This window comes from Numida meleagris, chromosome 1, assembly GCF_002078875.1.
Source record: "Numida meleagris isolate 19003 breed g44 Domestic line chromosome 1, NumMel1.0, whole genome shotgun sequence".
Lineage (NCBI taxonomy): Eukaryota > Metazoa > Chordata > Aves > Galliformes > Numididae > Numida > Numida meleagris.
The window spans coordinates 22274733-22297726 of record NC_034409.1 but is presented as its reverse complement, the minus strand read 5'-3'; the positions used below and the strand labels follow the sequence as shown (position 1 = coordinate 22297726).

At 43.7% G+C, this 22994-nt stretch overlaps 1 protein-coding gene across 1 annotated transcript in view; it reads right to left on the bottom strand.

Moving 5' to 3' along the window:
• Positions 1-22590, bottom strand: part of WASL (Wiskott-Aldrich syndrome like) — a 50642-nt gene extending 28052 nt beyond the window's left edge. Inside the window, exon 1 of the mRNA XM_021384787.1 lies at positions 22024-22590. Coding sequence (XP_021240462.1) covers positions 22024-22140 — 117 coding nt within the window. The 5' untranslated portion in view covers positions 22141-22590. The remainder of the gene's footprint in view (positions 1-22023) is intronic.

Genomic DNA, 22994 nt, shown 5'->3' with positions numbered 1-22994 from the left:
AGAGCAGAGATGTGCCTAGTCAAGCACCACTTCAAAGTGGAAAATGCTTAGTGAGGTATAACTTCAATCTTGACCACGGCAAGGATGGGAAGCTTCACTACTGAGGAAATTGCTACTAACCAAGTATTTTTCAAGTCATGAAAAAGGAGAAGAAAACTCACTAGGAGTCACGAAAGAGAAAGCAGAAGCCAGAATCAGACTAATCTACAGAAAAATTGACAATTAGATAGAACTCGGTGGTTGACATTTCTTTTCCCAGAATACATGTATTCTGCAGAAAAAAATAAATCAGAAACATTGCTTGAAATCTTAGTTTACCTCAAAAAAGTAATGGTTAAGCAATTACCCATTTAAATGTCAACACCTTAATAAGCTCATGTTATTCAAAGTGAACAAAACTGGAGTTAGACAGTGGTAATACCTTCACGTCAATCTGTAATTGGCTCATCTTTAGTGACAGAAATAGATCGAGATTCCAGAAATGTTTTTGCAGTGCCCCGCATGGCTCACGCATTATTTCGTCACTCTTAGCACAAAGTATAAACAACACCTGCTGCACGGAGCGGCTGCTGGAACCTCCTCCTCTTCTCAACGGAAAGCCCTTGGTGCCACACAGAACACAGCTCTGCTCGCACTCCCTGGCAGTTCCATTTCTTGTTTCAAGAGAAAATGTTGCTGTATTCTTGGCACTGTGGATGTCTCCTGCCATGTGGGATCAGTGTGTTCCCTTCATATTAGGAAGAGCTGATATCCCACTTCCAGGGTGAATGCACTCATCACTGAGCAATCCTACAGGCAGCATGCACTGCAAACTCCTCCAACTACTCGTTTAGATGAACTGAATGAGCCTCTCTATTAAGATGATCTCTAATTAGGCCACTTAGATGACATGCAAGTATGCGATTTCTACATTGTCAGTAGGAGAGGTATTTGCTACACTAGATGAAAATATCTCCTGGCATTTCCACAGAAACACCGAGAACTTGACCTCAGTTAAGTTCTGACAGAAGCCTGCTGTGTTCATCAGCCCTGGACAGCATGCATTCTCAGGCGTATGGGACTACTATGATGGTTTACGTCTACTTCAGGCAGCACAACAGAATGTTGAGACCTCTAAAATTTGGGATTTTTTTTTTGTGACTTCTCTGTAGATAAAAATACCTTTCAAGACCTCTACAATATTTTGACCATGAAATTAAATTTCAGTAAACTAGATTTATGCAACTCCGAGACTGACTTAGAATTTACATCTTAGCACCAGGTTGTCTGCTGAACCTTCACAAATGAGTCCTACACTTGACAACATTCACTCACTGGGGATTTGGATACTATGTTCTGTGCAATCTGGGTAAAAGACAATTATTTAAACTTTCAAATCTATGAGAGCTCGTAAAAAAGCTCACTTAAAGAATTACTTACAAACTTATTTCTGAAGGCAACCGTTTATTGCAAAAAGTCAACTTCAGATGCTACGGACATGATTTTATACCCTTTTTCCATAGAAATAAATGCAGAACTTCTGGAGCTGGCTGGCAGATCCTTCACTTGTAATACTTAGTCAGCCAGTGACAGTCAACTCAGCTCCCTGAGCATCTTCAAGCCCCCTGCATTTCTGGTACTTCCCAGACCCTGAGTTCAGTCAGAGCCAGCTGGCGACTTCCCAAACACTCACTGTCCAGCTGTGGATCGCAGGAGACCAACACTCAAGCCGTGGGTAAGCAACACAGCATACAAAACCAAAGAGAACAGGAAAAAAAAAAAAAAGATGCATTTACCAGACACAAAAAAATTTTTTTTTTTTTTTTTTTTTTTTTTTTTTAAATATCCTACAACTTCCGTTCAAACAACACATGCAAGATTTCAGCCTTCCAGAGGCATGACATAACCACAACCACACCGCACAGGCCGGCCCATCTCAGCTGAGCAGCTGATGTGCTGGATGACATACAATCTGGAGCTTCCACTGATGAGCCACCAAAACACTGACACTTCCCATTTGCCTGCACAGCCTTATTACTGGCTTACTCAGCTGTGGCCTGCATCTCAACTCCACTGAAACCTTGGCCAGTCAGCAAGCAGCAGGCACACAACAACACGGTTGTGTTCTGTTGTCAAAACTGTGCGTTCAGTTATTTTCAGAACCAGTGAAAGACCTTTCACCAATTGGCCCCTGTCCTACTGCTCTACAGCAAGGAGTCTCACTGCAGAAGGCAGACATTTATCTTGCAGTTTTGGTTCAAAAGACAGCCAAAAAGCAAGGCCATATATAAGCCTGTTTTTTCCCAAAGCTTAGAGGAATTTTAAGATTAAATGTTTAAGTCTAACTTCTGAGACACTTTAAATTAACCAAGACTTCCAAGACTACAGTGATCCTTGCACAAATAAAAGATATGTACATTAGCTGGTTCCCAAAAGAATGTTTCATATTGCAATTTGGCATTATAAGCTATATAGGCTCAAGGCAAGAATCAAGAATTTCAAGCAGTCTATGAGAGACAACTGCAGCTCAAGTCCATTTTGCCCTGTACTACCGGCTATGAAGTAAACCGTATTTTCTGAGTCAACATCATCTTCTCCGCTACCACCTATTGCTCTCACGCACTCAGGTCCTCTTTCTTCAGCATTCACCAACAATTTCATTTTCTAAACAATTACATTTTTCCAGGTGATACACACTTAATTTCGTATTAATGCAGGCTCTTAGAAGGAGATCCTCATGTCTACTTTGAAAATACGTCAATGTCTTCAAGGAAGAGTTAGAATTCCAACCTTTTTATGAATAAAGGAAAATAGCCAGCTTTAAAAAATGTTAGATCTATTGAAATTCTTTACAGACACACTCAATGGTATATGCATCATCCCTTCCATGAGTAGAAGTCTTCAAAGCAACAGCTACACCGACTGAAGAAAGGATGCAGAACGTAAGCCTCAGGAACTCCTGAATTATCCTAGCTCAGGAACGCTCACTGATGAGCCCCTGAAAATTTTATTTACCATCTACTTGTTGTAATCTCATGTCCAGATTTTTTAAAAAATGCTTGCTTTGCAGAGTAAGATTCAGATGAACTCTCCTTATGAGCATTACAACTGAAGGCAGAACAAGTATCTGCTTGAGATGGAGAAAAAGCTTAAATTGTAAAAGAAAGTCTCTTACATAAGAAAACCACTTAATGCCACATGAAACAAAGAACTCCCTTCAAAACATAAATAAATTTGAGAAAAGACTATTAAAAGTAAAACCTCTTTGAATAATAGCCAGCAACTGGTCTTGCAATTTGGTATACACAACTGGAGTCCTGCCCCCTAAAACAATCCACTTATATAATAAGGGTACGTAGAGACGCAACCCCCCTTCCATTTTCCCATGCCACAAAAATGTGTTTTAGTTGCTCCTTCAGCAGTCCACATTTCAACAGAACAGTTATGATAATACATGCCAGATAAGGAAACTCAACTGTGTAATTGTGCATAAGGTATATATATATATATACATATATTTTACATCAATAATCGTAAGAATGGTTTAGGTTGGAAAGGACCTTTAAGATCACCTAGTTCCAACCCCCCTGCTATAGGCAGGGACACCTCCCTCTAGACCAGGTTGCTCAAAGCCCCATCCAGCCTGACCTTGAATGCTTCCAGGGAGGAGGCATCCACAACCTGGCTGGGCAACCTGTTCCAGTGTCTCACCACTCTCACAGTAAAGAATTTCTTCCTAATATCTAGTCTCAGTCTACCCTCTTCCAGTTTAAAGCAATTTCCCCTCATCATGTTGCTACCTGCCCTTACAAAAAGTCCCTCCCCAGCTTTCCTGTAGGCGCCATCAGGTACTGGAATGCTGCTATGAGGTCCCCTTGGAGCCTTCTCTTCTCCAGGCTGAAGAGCCCCAGCTCTCCTCACAGGGGAAGTGCTCCAGCCCTCTGATCATCTCTGTGGACCTCCTCTGGACCCGCTCCAACAGCTCCATGTCCTTCTTGAGTGGGGGGCTCCAGAACTGGACACAATACTCCAGGTCTCATGACAGGGGCAGAATCACCTCCCTTGAGCTGCTGGTCACACTTCTCTTGATGCAACCCAGGATACGGTTGGACTTCTGGGCTGCAAGCGCACACTGCCAGCTCTTGTTGAACCTTCCATCAACTGATACACCCAAATCCTTCTCTTAGGGCTGCTCTCGGGCCATTCTCTGCCCAACCTGTATCTGTGCTTGAGATTGCCCTGACCCAGATGCAGAACCTTGCACTTGGCCTTGCCGAACTTCATGAGGTTGGCATGGGCCCAATAGCATAATTACTGTAAAAAAGTATTCCCTCTTCAAAGTCTTCAAAAGTAGGTGTGCCGCAAGGAAAAAAAAAAGCATGAAGATTGAGTGATTGCAGCATACCTAGCCAAATTTGAAGCTCAATCCAGGAATACAATGCCAAAGTCTCTTTCGCAGTAGAGGATGTGCCTAATTATGATAGCATCCAATAACTGTTTGAGAGACTGCTATTTTAAATTTAGTTTTGCCAATAGCCAGTTGTGTGACGTTTGTCTTTTTTTCTCCTTCATTTTCCTCAGTTGTACTATGGAAGAGATGGTGACCTCCGCCTCTGTAGGGTGCATTAAGAACTACTGATGAAGAAAACAGTATTATGCTCCCATGCAAAAATCCATTACTTGGATTGAGGAGACAGGGGAAGAAGGCTACATTACCTCACGTGCTAATAGCAAGGGTTAAAACAGGTTAACACTAGTAGAGTGGAACTTCTCTCCATAGTGTGTGAATATCAATTACTATTTGAACATAAATTACTATCTGATAGCCTGTTCACTGTTTTGGAAAGTCTCAGATATGCTATAACCATGAAGATAAGGAAATGGAGATATCTTTTCACCATACAAGAAATTCCTCAATTAAAATGACATTTATTACAGCTAACAGTTACAACTGTCATTACTTAAAAGGGTTTCTTCTTTGCAGGTCCAAAGCACTGCATTTGCCAATGCACTGTGGAGTGCAAAATTAACTTGAATTCACCAGCATGTAAACAAATTCTAGTAGTTTGGAATTGGTATCACAGAACAGTAGTCTTATACGGCCAATTCCACACAAACCTCATCCTGAATGCAAGTCATCTATTTCCATCTATTTCTAGATAGTCACCTGATAGCAGTTTCAAAAACTGAGCAGACTAATTCCAGTACAGCCCTTCAATACAAGTAATCATTTTCCCCATACATCTATGTTCTTCCTCTTAAGAAAGAAGGCTACATAAAACATACTAGGGATATTTTAGTTTGGATTTGGGCATTACTATTAATACCTCTTAGAAACTGCATTAAGAGCTTACCCTCAGCCATCTGCTATAGTATGGGCTCTGCAGCTGAAGATTTTCTTTGCAATTCTCACGCTGAGTATTATAAACCCTAAATCTCTACCACGTAAGAAAGGTTCCCCTGCATAACTTGTACTTCTGCTAAGTGTTCCCTTTGGACCACCCAAAGGAACAGTGTAAAGGTAACAGTTCAGAGTAGTTCATTGATCAAAAAAAAAAAAAAAAACAAAAAAAACTAGGAAAAGCTAAACTGCTGAATTTGCAATATTCAATTTTCAAGGCAGGGGAGAAATGGATGAAAGTGACCTCTGCCAAGTCAGGGTTTCAAAAAAACAGTTGACAATGGAGTTGATAATTTCCTTTCTAAACTTACTACCTGCTACCCAAAAATAAATGTGCAGATGACTGTTGAATGGGAAAGCTCCTTCCGAGAAGCTTCAGCTCTTCCTCTGTAATTCCTCTGGGTGCCAGATGTACTCATCACGAGGCTGCCTGCTCTGCTAGGCAAAACCAGAACAGCAAGACTGTGAAGAATCTAATCATTTACAGCTAATGAAAAATGTTCATTTATACAAGAAACTTTGTAGAAAGGCACCAGGATGGACTTCTCTGCTGCACGCTACTCTTCTCCTTGAAGGAAATCCACCAATTCCCAGTTTAAAATCATAGGACAGGGCTAGCAGCACAGCTTTACACATAGCAGCTATAATTAGCAACTAGAGGCAGAACTGAGGAATAGAGGCAGAGATCTCGTGATTTTTATTCCTAAGCATTCATGTTTGATTGGGCCAGAAGAGCAACTCAGCACAAACTTGAGGGTAATTCTCTCTCCAGTATTGTCGCTCCCTCATTCTTAATTGTAATTTCTAAACATTGTTCAGTAGCAATTACATACTAAGTCTATGTACATGAACTATGTACTAGAACTATGTACATGTCTGAATTAGCAGATAATAGAAATGATTTTACACCACCTAAAACGTTAGGTAAGTAACGCTACATGTTGCATGAGAAGCAAAGCTTACAATAATGACAATCAGTATTAGACTACATCAATACAAGAGTTTATGGATTCTAAAGTCACCGATACAATTTACATTAAAACAATAGAAAATCTGTTTTGAAGAACATTTAGAAAAAAAACCTTAGTAGGAACGAAACTGACCACTAGTCTTCTTAGGGAGCATTGCCTGAATTAATGAAATACAACTAGTTGAAACAAAAGAATATTTTAATGAAAAAGATCTTAACACAGCTTTGCTTTTGATCCTAATGAAAATGAAATACTGAGACAATCAGTCTGTATTGCGCTGGCAGGCCAATCAGTCAGTATCACTAATGTAATCAAGCATCAGTCTGGAAGCATTACATACTTCAGTTTCTGAACTATTTTTTCCCCAAGTCTTTCCACCTGTTCTGGAATCACTGACAATAAGGTGAACCTGCTCAACATCACTGGCTCTTGCTGCTTGAAAGAACTGGCAGCAGCTTTTCTGTCAGGTCAAACATTTGCCGCTCTTCTGAAAGCTTTCATTTACGTAATAACTTGCAGTGCTTTTATGATAGCATAAAGACAGCGTAGTGCAATGATATGCCTGCTAACAGAATAAAAGTGCTCATTAATACTGATTGTAACCAATTAACAGAAAAAATGTTAGTAATGACAATGACATTTTTCCAGAAGTATAACACATTCTGAAATGCAATAATCCTTCGTTATGGCACTGATACGGCTTAAGATCCAGTGACTGAAAGCAGCTCCCCATGCCAGAGCTGGCACTGGATTGCCAGTTTTTGCATGGATATTCCTTTCCTTCATGTTCAGCTAACTAGATCAATGGCTCTCAGCACCTGAACAGCCTCAATCTCTTAGCACAGAAACAGAACGCTTTTGATATCTACGAAAAATAATATCAGCCCCAGGAGTACACAGTTTTGAGAAAAATCAGATAATCAACTTGTTTTAAGATAGAACTCAAAAATGGCACCCTACCCAAAATACTTGGTGTAGGTATAGAAATAGGATCTCTCTTCCAGTTTGCTAGAAGAAATAATTACAAGAGTGGTTCCTACATGATATCAGTGCATTAAGGAGTTGCTGGAGCTTCAGCATTACGAACACCAGACTAAGTCTGCCAGAAACACTGTGGTAAAAACATTGATCTTCTTAAAGTAAGCTGGCAACAAGGCTATGCCCGTAACACTGCTAGAGCCTGACAAAATTTGAGGGGGAAATACTCTCCTTTCTTGTTAGATCAAATTCCACTCCCAGGCAAATGGACTACTGATAGAAGATGTAACAGATTCACAGAATGAACTGAAGCCAACTTTGCTAATAAATGCATCCTGCAGAACAGCTTTGTTAATCAAAGGCACATCCTTCAGAAGGCTTCTGTCGCCCACCGTGAGACATGCAGTGTTAACACAGAACTTCAGAGCTCTACAGGGCTGATCTAGAACTTAGATTGCTACCTCTGCTGGTCCCAACACACAAGCCTCCACTCTGCAACAGACATTCTGGTCCTCTGAAGAATTCCAGAGTCAGTGACATGCCAGTTACTTCACTTTTGGACCAGATTACTCTAACAGTGCACATACCATGCTACATTTCAGCAAAGTATTCAACACATCTGACGTGTGAAACAGCCTTGATGACACACAGCAGGCAACCTCATTTATGGCTGGTCTGTTTATTAAGTTCAAGCCAACTACAGAACATCTTTTGCTATTTCAGACCTGCATCAGTGACTGTCTGCATATGATGACCTTGGAGAAGTTACTTCTAATGAGATGCAACAATGGCATCGTACCAATATCTGCACATTCCATTTCTACAGCAATTACTGCAGCCAGAATTGACATGCAAGTCACCAATCATAACATTAAGACTAAAAGCACTCAGCTTCTAACTCCATGATGGGTTATTACCTCCCTTCTACTCTGAAGCAAAGACAGCCTGCTGCTGCAGAACTGCCTGTACAGCACCAAGCATCACCAGGGGGCTGGTTCCTGCCAGCACTGTCTTATTACAGCAGACATCGGGTTGGGGGGGTGGAGGGGGAAGGGAAGTGAGGGGGAAGAAGGAAAGAGCAGATCACAGGAATCACAGGACAGTAGAGAAAAAATGACTAGCTTCAAGTGTTTAGGTGCTTCAGCTTTAACATTATCTAACATCAGACCTAGTGGATGTAGAAGGCATACACACATAACAGCCATCAGAACCAAAGGATTAAGGTATGCTCAAAACAGAGCATACAATGACTGAGCTGTCATTAATTACTCTACTTCCTTCCCTAGCACGGTCTCTGGATCTCAAGTAGGAAGTAAGTTGAATACCAGAAAACTGCAGGAACTCTCTAAAATGCAGCCACAATGGAGATTTCAAGAGACCTCTGCACAGATCTCCAGAGTCTTTGAAGACACATGGACCTTTGTTCTTGAATTACTTACAACTTTACTTATCAGAAAATCATGGAATGGACTAGGTTGGAGAGGACCTTAAAGATCATTGTATGGGAACTGCTGAGTCATGGCCTGAACCACTGATTGAGCACCTGGAGGAAAGACCCAGTCAGCCCTGGGAGCACAGGCGAAGGCAATTCACCTGTGCAACCAGAAGGGGTGGAGCCAGGCTCCACCCCTCTTAGGCCTCATTTAAGGGCTGACTGCCCCTGAGGAAGGATCTCTTTCTGGAGATGCCTCCTTGGTGGGACCCTTTTCCTGCGAGCCCCAAATCTTTCGATCCGGGTGAGCGCTGTATTTTCCTTCCACCTTTTGAAACGCTATTTCCATCGCGTTAGTCCTGCTTATCGCTACAATCATCTAGTTCCAATTTCCCTGCCATAAGCAGAGCTGCCAACCACTAGATCAGGCTGCTCAGGATCCCATCCAATCTGGCCTCAAATGCCTCCAGAGATGGGGCACACACAACCTCTCTGGGCAGCATGTTCCTGCACCTCGCCACCCTCTAAGTAAAAAATTTCTTGTAACATCTAAGTTTCCCCACCTTTAGTTTAAAGCCCTTCCCCCTTGCCCTACTGCTATCAGACAGCGTAAAAAGTCAGTCTGCTCTTTGCTTAGAAGCTTCTTTCAAGTACTGAAAGGCCACAGTGAGGTCCCCCAGAGCCTTCTCTAACTAAGCTGAAGAAGCCCAACTCCCTAAACCTATCCTCACAGGAGCAGTGCTCCAGCCCTCTGATCATTTCTGTAACCCTGCTCTGGACCTTCTCCAACAGCTCTGCATCCCTCCTGTACTGGGGGCCCCAGGCTTGGACACAGTACTCCAGATGGGGCTCACAAGGGCAGAGTAGAGAGGAACAATCACCTCCCTCGCCCTGCTGGCCACCCCTTATTTGATACAGTCCAGCATACCCTGGCTCACGTCCAGCTTTTCATGCACCAGGATCTCCAAGTCCATCTCTGCAGGGCTGCTCTCAAGGAGTTCTTCTCCCAGCCTGTACTCATACCTGGGATTGCCCTGATCCTCCTACTGTGTCATCAGCAAACATTCTGAAGGGTACATTCAATCCCACTGTCTATATCATTGATAAAGATGTTGGAGAGCACTGGTCTCAAGACAGACCCCTGGGGGACGCCACTCATGACCAGCCTCCACCTGAACATAGAGCTGTTGGCAACAACCCATCCAACCAATTCTTTATCCACTTCATAGTCCAGCCTTCAATTCCATATCTCTCCAATTTAGAAATAAGGATGTGGCATGGAACCACATCAAAGGCCTCGCACAAATCCAGGCAGACAACATCACTTGTCCTTCCTTTGTTTACTGATGCTGTCACTCCACCATAGTCTAGCAGACTGGTCAGGCACAACCTGCCCTTGGTGAAGCTGTGCTGGCTGTCTCCGATCACCTCCTCATTTCACACGTGCCTTAGCATCTTTTCTAGAAGGATCTGCTCCATGATCTTCCCAAGAACATATGTGAGGCTCACCATCCTGTAGTTCCGTGACCATGAAGACAGAGGCAAAGAACTCATTAAGCACCTCCATGTCTGGGGAGACCAGCTGTCCCTTCTCATTTATCAAAAGGGGTACATTCTCCTCTGCCTCTCTCTTCTGCCCAACGTATCTAAAGAATCCCTTCTTGTTGTTTATCGCATCCCTCACCAAACTCAATTCCATCTGCACCTTGGCTTTCCTGACTCCAACCCTGCACATCCAGATACCATCCCTATATTCTTCTCAGGCCACCCATCCCTGCTTCCACTGCTCATACTTATCCTTTTTTCCTCCTCAGTCTGATCAGCAGGTCCTTCCTCGGCCGTGCTGATTTACTGCCTCATCTGTCTGATTTCTTATTCTGAGGGATGGAGAGCTCTTTATTCTCAGAAAGGCATCCTTAAAGTGCTGCTAGCTCTGTTCTGTTCCATTGTCCCTAAGGACAGTTTCCCAGGGGATGTCATCCAACAATGAAACAGCCTGAAGTTTGCTCACCTGAAGTTCAAGGTCCTGACTCCACTCTCTGCCAGGCCTGTGTTCCTTGAGACCAAGAACTGAAGCAGGACATGGTTGCTGCAGCCCAGGCTACCTCTGATCTTAAGCTCTTTTATGATCTCTTTGGCATTGGTGAGCACCAAGAATGCTTCACCTCTGATGGGTCTGTTCAATACCTGAACCGGGAAGTTGTCATCAATTGATTCAGAGTCTCCTGGATGGCTTGCAGCTCATCATGTTGTTTTCCCTAGCAGACATCTAGGTGGTTGATCCTTCATCAGGATGAGAGCCTGTGAGCGTGATGATTTTACTATGGTTTCCAATTCCTCCTGCTTATTTCCCACACTGTGTGCATTGGTTTAGAGGCACTTCAACCGGTTTTTCAGACACATTACTTTCTTGGAAAAGTCCTTCCAAAAACCTCTGGAGGTTTCTCTCCATTGCTTCCTAAAGTGACAACGTTCCCTCACTCTTCTGTTTCTCAGCGGTATATTCCCTTCCCCCATGAAATCTAATTTAAAGCCCTGAAAAGAAAGCTCTGGGTGGGAATTTGTTTTCTTGATAGGCCTATGCTCTGTAATCAAGAAGTACAGTAAGTGAAATGCAGCAGCCCTTAAGGTCATCCCTGCTGTACCTAATGTAGTCTGCAGAACAGCTACAAGTTAGACAGATCTTGTTACAAGAAGCAAAATATTTACTTCCCCCCCCCCCCTGAAATCAGAGAACAGGATCAGGAGCCTTACCAGCTTGTGTTCACAGTATGTCAGATGCACTCGATAGTCTAGCTACTGCAGTAGGCTGCTACATGCAAAGGCAAGCTTTCATCTGTTGGAAACTTCCAGTCACCTGCATTTTCTCAGGTTTCCAAAAGCAGTTTCAGAGAGCAGAGAGAAGATTGAATTTTATTGCTCACAGTACTCTGACTTGACATCAAGGAGGACAGTTATGAGAGCAGCAGAGCTGGCCATTACAATACGCATGCTAATGGAAGTGTTAGGATAGACATGACATTAAATTCTCCTGATCACCATTGCTTTTGTCTCCTGGTAGCTCTTTTTTTGCCCCAGCCAGGATCAGAGATACTTTCTGGAGCTGATGGCAAATGGTACAGCAGAATTCACATCTGTACAGATGAACTTACACTCCTCCCAACACAGCACAAATTGGGTACCATGCATACCATCTATTAGAAACCATGTTTACACCACCATTCCTTTCCTAATACCATATTCATTAATTTGGGTGAGTACTAGTTAGCGTTACCCAAATCTATGCCAGAAAGCATGCCAACAAATTAAACACAACAGACAATCACAGGACAGTGCCTGAGTTTATGTTACTGCCCTACTTAGGTTTTGTTAGCATCAATAAAAGCAGCACAGCTGACTGACAGACCAGAGGTGAAGGAAAGGGCAGGATGCATTTTCCCTGCACAAAGCTCCTACGTATCCTAGATGGATATCTCACATCTGAGCTTGCCAGTTCTGCTTCCCAGGGACAGAGAAATATGGTCCACATACCGTACATATGGCCAGTGTGAGGGATGCACCCTGTGGTTACATTGGGTAAAGTCTGAGTCTGCAGCAGGAACATTTGTTCAATAATCAAACCTCAGATGAATGCTATAAATAGAGGGCAGAGGAACAGACCGGGTATGTCGTCTACAGGCAGCAGAGGGCACAGATATTCCAATAACCTGCTAAGGAAATGTTTCAGTGAAGAATTAAAGCACTTAGATATCTCCTAAATGACATAAAAAGATGAAGCGAAGGCCACGATACAAGTAAGAGCTCTATAACTTAGGGAAACATTCAGCACTAAATCCATCTTATCAAACAACTGAAATGCATCTAGGTGGGTTGCACCTCATACAACCTTGAACGAAGGCAAGAAGGGCAGGATCTTTGCAGTTAGAAACAGCAAGTCTCTCAAGTATGTAAATATTGGCACCTTAACATAACAAATCTCTCAAAATTTTTTTCCTTAAGAACAGACATATGGTTTGTTGAATCACTCCTGAGTTCTAGAGATTAAAAGCTACAAGCACTCCCAGTTGTGATGGCACTTTAAAACCTTATATAGTTTTAATTTAAAACCTCCAGCTACCCAAACTGAAAACAGTACTAACAGTGCAACACAGAGGTCAACATTTCTTAGGAAATATACAAATGACAATGGCATTGTATGGCCAAAAAATACTGGTTGATAAAAAGCTGCATAAAATTAAGTACCAAACCTGTAAGTTTTTAGTAACCTGGTAGTTAACTGTTTCAAAAAAAAAAAATTAAGAGCTACTAATCATCCTGTGGGCCTAGTTATAAAAGAAGTTTCATACCTGAGATGCTACTAAGAACAGACAAAGAAAAAACAGCCTTACATTTCTTAGAAACTACAGCTTTCTCCTTTGCAGGCACATGCAGAAGCCCTTGCCTGCGGTGTTGCAGAGAACACACACCACCACAGGATGTTCATCCTTTTCTCCTCTCTTGTCAGAGAACCACAAAAATCAAATACAGTTTTACAGAGACGAGTCTATTTGGATGCCTTTGTGTATATTTGGTGTCATAAGCCAAGTGATGTTTCTGTTTGCTTTGGCTGACTGAGGGGGAGTAAGACAGAAAAATGTCTACTTACAAAGAATGACCACATCTTAGCTGTGCTCAGAGAGAGCTGTCACATGCTAGAGGAACAGGAAATAACTTAGAGTTCACTCAAAGCAGCGCTAAGCAATTCTGTGGTTTCAGATCCGAGCCTGTAGAGCTGCTGAAGCTGTATCTTCCAGCATTCAGTTTCTTAATACAGCAGCGTCCAAACTGGAGAGCTTGGTCCTCCCCGGAGAAACAGCAGTGGAGGGTGGAGTAGTGCAAGCCTGAGGAATACCACACTTAGGTTTTGCTTTCCCTTCTCTCACCCCAAAATTCTCCTTTCTACAGTAACACTAACTACGACTTTGGGCCAGCGACGAGGAAATAGGAGGAAAAATGTCTAATGGGCATATCTCAGGCTGAAGTGCATTGTACACAAGCAGCAGAGAACAGCTGGCTAGCATCGACTGCCTCCTCTCCCCATGCAACGCTCTGCTGAGCTAGGAGAATACAAACTGAGTCCAGCCCAGCACCGGGTATGGCTTGGGCTACACGCCAGATGAGACACCCAGTTCATCAGCAAGAACAAAGCAGTTGTGCAACAAAGAACAGAGTGATAAGGGAGCGGAGGGAAGAATGGTGAGGAAGAGACGCTCTCGTTTTTATCGGGATGCCTTTGTGCAGATTATGGATGCAAGGGCTGGAGGGAGAAAGGAGTACTCTCACAATGCAGCTGAGGTACCAAGGGAAAAGAGGAAACGGGGAGGAGATCTTACTGCTGGTACAGACAGGCAGAAATCTTGTTAAAGAAAAGAATGTTGTAATGAGGGAATGGAAGGAGACCCTGACGCAAACATACCAAATTCAGGGGACAGAGGTCACAGCACAGGACCTCAAAGCAAACCAGCAGAATAGAGCTTACAAGAGCAACAGTCACCAAACTGATGCCTCAAGTATCATTAACAACTTCACATTAATCTGCTATATAAAAGTCTTAACAGAGATCTATTTCCTACACAGAAAAAAATAAGAAGGCCACTGGTAGTACATATTACAACATAAGCAGTCTTATTATGTCTTATAAAACATTTTACACTTTTCTTCATCCCTTAGAAAGATATGAATACAAAAATTAGTACTCCGTTCTTTTCTCATCCACGTATCACATACGGATAAATAAATCTCTTGGCAGTTACTTCAAGCATTTACTATTTAGGGACAAATTCCCATATTCAAATATTCTTGCTAGACAGAAAGATAGGTATTAGGTTTTGTTACTTAATATTCAGCGTATGTCATTTAGGAATCCATATTTTAACTTAATCTTTCTTGTAAATGCTCCCAATTGTCTTGGGTAACTTTGGGAAAGCCATAATCAATGACATTAGAAGCAAACGGATTTTTAAAGTGTTTGCAAACACTTTAAAAAGGCAACAGTTATCTTTCCATAGCTAAGAGCTCAGACCATGAAATACAGTTTTCTTAGCTGTTTGAAGAGGAGAAAACTGTATTTTCTTTCAGTAGGTTGGTGTTACTCATACTGCAGGCACAGTACCCTCAGCATATAAAACATGCTTAATGAGCACAAATAGGTTCCTGTATGACTATACTGCTCTTATGCTGCATAGTGGCTAATTAAAACAGGGGAGAAAAAGGCAAAATAACACATTCACTTTGAAGGGAAATGAGATGAACGCAGGGGAATTCTGAATTACACAAAGTTCTGAAGGGGAAAATAGTGTGTGAAATCTTACAGAAATGGAAACGCTTACGACCTTGATTAGCAAGCCTCAGTGTGATCTTTCAGCTTTAAACTAGACACACGGGAGAAGCGGAAAACCCATTAACACTTTCTCAGAAAAGTTAAAAAGAAAAAAGCTGCCAGGAATAAGGATTTTGAAGATAGCTGATTAAACATTAGAGAGAAAACTGCTTCACCAACATGTGGATGCACGTATGAAAGCAAGTGCCTAAGGTGAGTCGAAATCTGCAGATCTGTCAGCATGTCGTGGAGCTCTGCAGCAGCTGTTCCTTTGCCAGCAACAATCTTCTCCTCTGAACATTAAGTCTACAGGAACTGAGTAATTTGTAAGATGCTTTGTTAAGAATATATGGTTATGGAAGAAGTTCAACACAGGAATTCTAATTTGAGATCGCTGAAGTGTCATGCAGCGCATAAACATGAAGAGGTATCAGAAACAATCTACCTTTAACTCAAAGGTAGCTGAAAGGACCAACTGAATTTGAAGAATTAAGAAAGGGAGCAGCTTTCTGTAAAAGCATCTCAATGACTGCTTGCATTACATTTTTTTCCACTTGGCTCTTCTGCTCCTGTCACACAAAGATTACAACCCATTTGAGAATTTTAGAATGTAGCTGGGAAAGTTCAGGAAGGTAACTGCACAGCTACTTAGCCCATTATATCGGTTACCCAGGCATGAACAACAAGTCTGGAAGCCACAGAATTTAGTGTGGCAGCATACCCAAGCAAATATACTGAGAAACAAAACCATCTTTACAGCATCTGACAGAGTTCCTGTTTAAAACCACCCATGAAGATGCACTTCAAATTCCCCTAAATCCACTTTATATGATTTACTGTTACGAGGAAGAACTGGCCAACCAAGAAAATTCCTCTGTGTCCACGCAACACAATGCCAACCGTTCTTGAGGAAACCCTATCCTAACCAACTAATAAGCACTCTGACTAGTGCTCATGGCACATTTCTGCTACTTCCTTTATATTATCTAGGTATTAGGTCACAAAATCATGAGTGCTCTGCACTATACCAAGTTTTATTTCTGTACTGCAAAGATTCCTCAAGAGAAAAGTCTACGAAACGTGCTCACTAGAAGAGAGGACACTGTAAATCTTACCATGCTCCTTTAAGTGAATTGCAAACATTCTCTAATAGAACATTGTAAAGCTCACCAAAACGATCACCACTGCAGGCAGCTCTGCCTATGAAAGGTCAAAAATCAAGCCCTTTGTCCTTCTGGTTAGCGAACTACCACAGGGTTCCACAGTGACAGTCACTCATCAGATGCAAACCACTTCAACGCCTCAGTGCTGAGCTACCAGTGGCTGCTGCCATGTGCAGCTGCTGCTAACCAGCAATAACAGCAGCAAACAAGTTCTTAATTCCTGCAGTTGGTGGAGACACCAACAGCCAGGCAATAAAGGTCATGAGAAGCCCTACAGAAAAGACAGGGAATTACCACTCCACTAAAGGAGGTTTGAGATCCCAAGTCTAAACAATCTCCAGGAATACCTTTTCAATCCTGACAATGGATTTTTTTTAGAAGGACCTTACACACTCTACAAAAAATCCAGCTTATGTTAGACCCCTGAAAATTCCAGAAGAAACAATCCCAGAAGAAACACTCTAATGAGAAGATTCAAGTCAATATTTATGATCAGATAATGCAGAGAAATCACAAATTCTTCATTAAAGGAGCAACAAACTGAAATCTTTGAATTTACATATTTGCATGAAATACTCAGTCGTATCTTCTAAGAACTACCTCATCCTTAGGTGTTCTCCTAAACAAGCAGTATCTGGGCATCTTGGTGGAAATCTTGTACTCAAAGCATCTTATCAATGTTCATCTGAATTCCTCCACCTGATTCTTAGCTGTGAAGCGCTGCTAAGTTACAACACAATAGCTTGCAACTGCAAATTGCTCTCATCCTGTTGTGCCTGGGTCCTACAGGATTCCAGAGCACGTTATCAGGAGCATGAGTGGTATCCATGACCAGCTGACTAAGCACAGAGACTTCTGGTACTCAACTACCTGCAAAAGGTAAAAGGTAAAAGAGAAAAAGTTTACAAAGTAGTTCAGAAGAGAATGGAAGACTTCGGAAGCCTTAATGGACTGAGGTACTTGTTCCAGTCAAATATTACTAGATTACCTCCTCTATGCTTACAAACACAACACTTCCTAATGAAGTAGGACTCACCTTGCACATCAAGACACCTAATATTTGGTGTCTAGCATGAGTTAACAGACATTTAGTGACTGCAGCCAAACAGACAAATTCAGATCATAAGCGTAATATCTGAGTTTAGATAAGAGCCAGTGATAGCCACTGACAATTGTGGAACTCAAACATTTGAAATTCTCTTATCTTGAACTAAATCTTACTTTTTATGAACTGATTCTTTCTCTGAAATACATTCAGATATAAGACTCAACACCTTGTAGAGCGTTCATGTGTAGTCTCAAAACATTTCTCAGCCATGAGTATATTTTTTGTTTACTGCATAGTTCACTATCCTTGTTTAATAGCAGGCTGTAAGGAAAATAAGATTGAGAAACACTTTGTCATAAACATCTCTGCTGTAGATACGAGGAGGCAGTTTGAGGACACTGACTTGCTCTGAAAAGTCCCACCTGACCCAATCCTGTGAAAGTCACTTTTGTAGGCACAAATTTGGTTCAGAGGGAACTGTCAAAAAACAGTGCAATTCTCTCCAGAAGGAAAGGTTACCCCTGAAATGATCTTTAGAGATATGACTACGGTGGACACTTACAAGGCATCTGAAGAAGTCGCATGGTTTTTGATAGAATAGGACAGACGTGCAGAAATTTAGGCTCAACTCAACATCCTTGTGTTTCACAGGACCCTATCCTTTGCATTCTCCTTCTGCATCTCACTTAAGACCAGATGCAAACATGAAGTAGCCAGCCTGTCTAAACAGATGACTAAGTTCTTCCCATCTCTTCAAGAGATAACTCCTTTTCAAACTACAGCCTCAGCTTTTCTGGTAACCTCACAGATGTGCAGCCTGCAGCACAAACTCAAAGTGACAGAGCCCCAATACTTCCCTGCCACACGAGGCCTCCCATTACTCAGACCTGTAGCCTGCTGTCAAGTCTTAGTTCATGCTATCACAAGCACAAGTAATCTTACAAGTCCCTTCTTGGAGAAATCTAATTCTTATCAATCAAGAACTAAAAATCTCAATTAAGTTTTAATTCTGTTTTATCTGAAGTATTACTGAAACTTGTCCTTTGGCTCTGACATACAATCTCATTCCAGTCACATGCATTTTAAAAGCAGCCAAAATAGTTTTCTTGGTTTACTGCTGTGTTACTTCACTTTTTGCATTCTTTACCAGTTCCTGTCTACCACATTAACTACAGAAAGATCTTAGAAATTAGCTATGCCTACCCTTGCTCTCTTATCCAAGTGAGCAGTCCCACTCCTAAGCAGCATAAGATACCCAGGCTCCATCAGTTGCTTCCAGTGTTATCAACTATGCAATTGTCATGTTTTTTTTCCCTGAGGTCTCTAACAAGCATAAAACTGTTTCTGCAGAAAAGCTAATTCTTCATCAGTGATGCTGCTGATCACTATTAATCATACAAATTAATGATGTGCCTTCTTTATTAGAAAAAATTAATTGGACACCTACTATTTTATCCTTAAACTCATTCCTTAGGTCAAAACTAAAGCAAATTCAGCAAAATCTTACAAGCTTTGCATAACTATTAAAATATTTTGGTAATATATACAAGAATCTCATAGCTCAGACTAGGATAAGTTTAAATAGACTTATTTTTACATTATGATATAAATAAGATAAAGAACTACTATTGGAAGGAAATTTCACTCCTGACAGATAACATATTTCACATGCCTGAATGAAAATTAGTTAAACGCTTTTCATGTACCCACGCAACAATGAAAGTCCTGGGAGGCTACCTGCTTGACCCCTACTGTAAGTAGTTCTCAGTTTGGCTCAGTATTTAAACTAAATTAGCTGCAGCAAGGGCTTTAAGTACAAGTCAATGGCTTGTTTTAGCCCCTGACAAATTAGGCTTTCAAAGATACTCTGACTGCTTACAATTGAGACAAACACTTTATATCTCAGAAAATTAAAAAAAAAAAGCCAAAATCAGTAATCTTTATGTAGATTTGCCTACTAGACGATGAGATTCCCGAAGTATCAGTAGTCTTCCATAAAATGGTATCAGTCCCACAAACACAATTATGGCTCTTCACCCACTTCCATCACATCTATCAGTCATAATGACTAGAGATGTCACTGAAATTATGTCAATATTGAAATTCATAGGCTGTGAATACTCAATCAGTATGATTAATTCCATTGCTTTTCCACAGAATAAAATCTGAGTAGCGGAATCCTCAAAGTAGCTGCCTGGGAGCCATTCAAACACAGCCAAAGGCAAGTCTGTTGAAGTAAATCAGGTCTAGAGGGCCACACGCTTTCTTAACAAAAACCCTCAGGACTGACTACAGCACTATGCCCTCCACAAGAGCACCACAAGTTATTAGTACAGAAAGAGTAGGATCATAGTCTCATGTCTCAACTGCTCCTCTGGCACTCATTGCCCCAGTCACATAAACATAAGGTTATGTAAAATGTAACCTGAAGTGATATTGCCATGGCAGAAACGTCAGACACAGCATCAAGCCCATGTCCTGAACCGGCAGAAGCACCACCTGCAGCAGCCTGGGAACGCAGCTGGACCAGCCTGTGTGAAAGCAAACTTGTAGCATCCTAAGAAACTTGCAAGATTTTTCCTCCCCTACCATTTACTGTCTTAAGTTTTGCTAATGAATAATTCAAGCATGGATATTAAGAGATGAAATATCATGCATATTACAGCAAGAGGGCACTCATCAGCACAGCATGCTAACACTGAGTTACAGTCAAGCCAGAAGGTCAATAGTGCCAGGAGTGCCACTAAGCTCTGATCAGACATTTTGGATTCAAATTGGATAGCAGAGGCAGCGACCATCCCCAGGTGCCCATTCCACCCTTCTGAGAGAGGCTGTCACCCTTGCAACAGAGATGTTAGATTTGCTCATGAATCAGTTTCCGAACTGCCACCTTTATGGCTCAGCCCAACAAGTCTGGTTTATCTCTGGAGCTTCGGGACTCGAGCCCTCAGGGATACGGCAGAGACCCTCAACTACAACAACATGAGCCTATGCTTAACCCAGAAACTACAAGGGGCAGGGGTCAACAGGGAAGGGACTGGGACAATTAGGAAAGCTTTAACTGGAACGTCATCCAAAATTCAGTGAAAGCCTTAAGAATGCATAAATTCAAGAAAAACATGAAGCAAGTCATGTCTATAAAGCTATCAACCCTCCACAAATCACATCATCCAGATACTATAGAGATATTTGTCTCTAAAGTCTGCCTTAAGTGGTATTTATGCAGAAAAGTTGAGAACTTGAGTAGGTGAGTGTTAGAGCTCAGCATAACAATGTGTTCCCTTGACAAGAAAATGTAAGTTGTAGAAAAACAAACTCATACACACAAATTCATGTGCTTTTTAATTTGGAGTTTTACTTTTTTTTTTTTTTCAAAAGGATCAAACACATGAAATGCGTGCCTGAAAAATAGCTTGATTAAAGATTTCTTACAAATTTATTTCTTTACAAAAAATCTCCTCTTTATGTGTTTTACGATCACATCTTCTGACCCATTCCAACGTAATTACTACAACAGCATCCTATTTAACTCACCCAACATCAACATTGCCTACTTCCTGCTCAGTTACTGCATCTCCTGTTTTACTGCAGGAGTTGGTTCGATCAACAACACCATTTCAAAGTCCAGCGTTATGTAGAAGCATTACAACTCCGCCAATTGCCTGCTTCAAGACACAAGTTCATGCTCACGACGTACCTGTCACTGCATTACAGCAGGACGTCAGTGCCTGACACTAGAAACTCAGCAGGACACAAAGCATCAGAAGACATTCAGGTGACAGTTCTGAATGGCTTCAAGTAGCCATTTGAAAAAAAGAGGAACATTTATTCAAAAATACAGAAAAGACAGTTTAAGATAAGATGTACTTTTCCCAAAATAGGGAGCTAACTTTTAAAGGCTTCAAATCGTTTCTGTCACTGTTTTTTAAACACAGACGAGTCCAACTCTACACTGATATACAAGGGGGCATTCTGAAAATGAAGAACTCAGTGACATACTTGGGAACACATTCACCAGAACGTTTTTCTCTTTTAACCGCTGCGTTTTTCTTTTTTATTTTATTTTTTTTTTTTTTGAGCAAAGAGCTGGAGGTGCAGCACAGGAGCAGCACCTGAGCACACAGACCTGCCGCTCGGGCCAAGCACGGAGCAGGGCAGGCCCGGCAAGGACACGGGCTTCCCACCGCCCGCAGCGTCGCTTTGTTGTGCCGCAGGTGCACCCGGGGCCGCGTGGAGCCCCCAGGCCCCCCGAGCAGCGCCGGGGCAGCTCGCTCCCCTCGCGAAGCGCGGGGCGAGCGGGGAGGGTGCGGAGCGGGGCTCGGCCCCTCGCGGCGCCCTCAGCCCCGGCCCAGGCGGCTCGAAGCCCCCGCTGCGGGCCCGGCGGAGAGGCGAGGCTGGGCCGAGGGTTCTGGCGGACGGCCCCGCGGCCATTCATCGCGTCCCGTCAGCAGCCGCGCTCCGGGCAGCGGCCGGGCCCCGCCGCCGAGCCCCCCCCCCCGGGCAGCGGGCCGGGCCGGACAAACTTCCGGGCGAGAGCCGCGTACGGGGCAGGGAGGGAGCGGGGCGGGGGGAGGAGGGCAGCGCCCGGCCGCAGCCCTACGCCGACCTCACGCGGCCCCGGCCCTCCGCGCGCGGGGTGGGAAAGGCTGCGGCCGGGCAGCGCCGCCGCCCCTCGGCACAGCACGGCACTCACCACGCATTTCTTGCCGAGGAAGCTGAAGAGGCTCTCGTTCTCCTGCGGGGTGAGCAGCAGCGAGCCCACGTTGGTGACCCGCCGCGGCTGCGGGGGCTGCTGCGGGGCGCCGCTCATGGCCGGGCCGGCACGGCGCTGCTCTGCGACCGTTGGAGCCCGCGGCCCCCTCCTCCTCCTCCTCCTCCTCCTCCTCCTCCTCCGCGGCGGCCTCACTCACAGCAGCCGCATCGCGGAGCCTCCCTCTCGGGGCCGGGAAAGGAGGGAGGCGGAGGGGCAGGGGGGCCCGGCGAGCGGCCCGCGGAGGGGGCGCCGGGCAGGAGGCAGCCCCGGCGCCGCAGCCGATGGCGCCCGCCCCTCTGAGCGGCACTAAACTTCCAACTTCGGCCCGGCTCCGGCGGCCGCACAATCCAACATGGCAGCGGGGGCGGGCGAGACCACAGAGCGCGGCAGCCAGAGGGGAGGCCGTGAGAGAGAGAGAGAGAGAGAGAGAGAGCGCGGCGCCGCCACGACCATGCGCCGTGCGGGCCGCCGCCTTCCGCTCCCGCCCCTCCTCGCCCCGCCAGCTGGCGGGGAGCGCCGCCCGCCCAGCCCTGCCCTCAATACCTGCCCGGCCGGACAGGCGGCCGCCGTGGGGCGGGGCGCGCAGCCGCGGGAGGAGGAAAGAGTGAGGAACGAAGCCGGCGGGATACGGTGGTCTGAGACCGTGGGGGCAGCCGGCCGGGCCCCTCGCTGGCTGCAGTGCTTTCAGTCCCGAGTCTGAAAGCTCAAACGGGGCCGCGGTGAATTCTCTTGGGGCGTAAAGAGGTCTCTGCTCAGAGCCGTCAGCAAACGGCATTAATGTAAAGTGAAGTTCATCAGCAAAGTGGGGACTTGAGGGGGGCCTGGCTTTGTGCAGTGCGTTACCTCAGGAGCTGACCTCCTGTCCAGTTTTGAGTCAAGTGTGGTTTAATTTGTAACTCAAAAATTTTTGT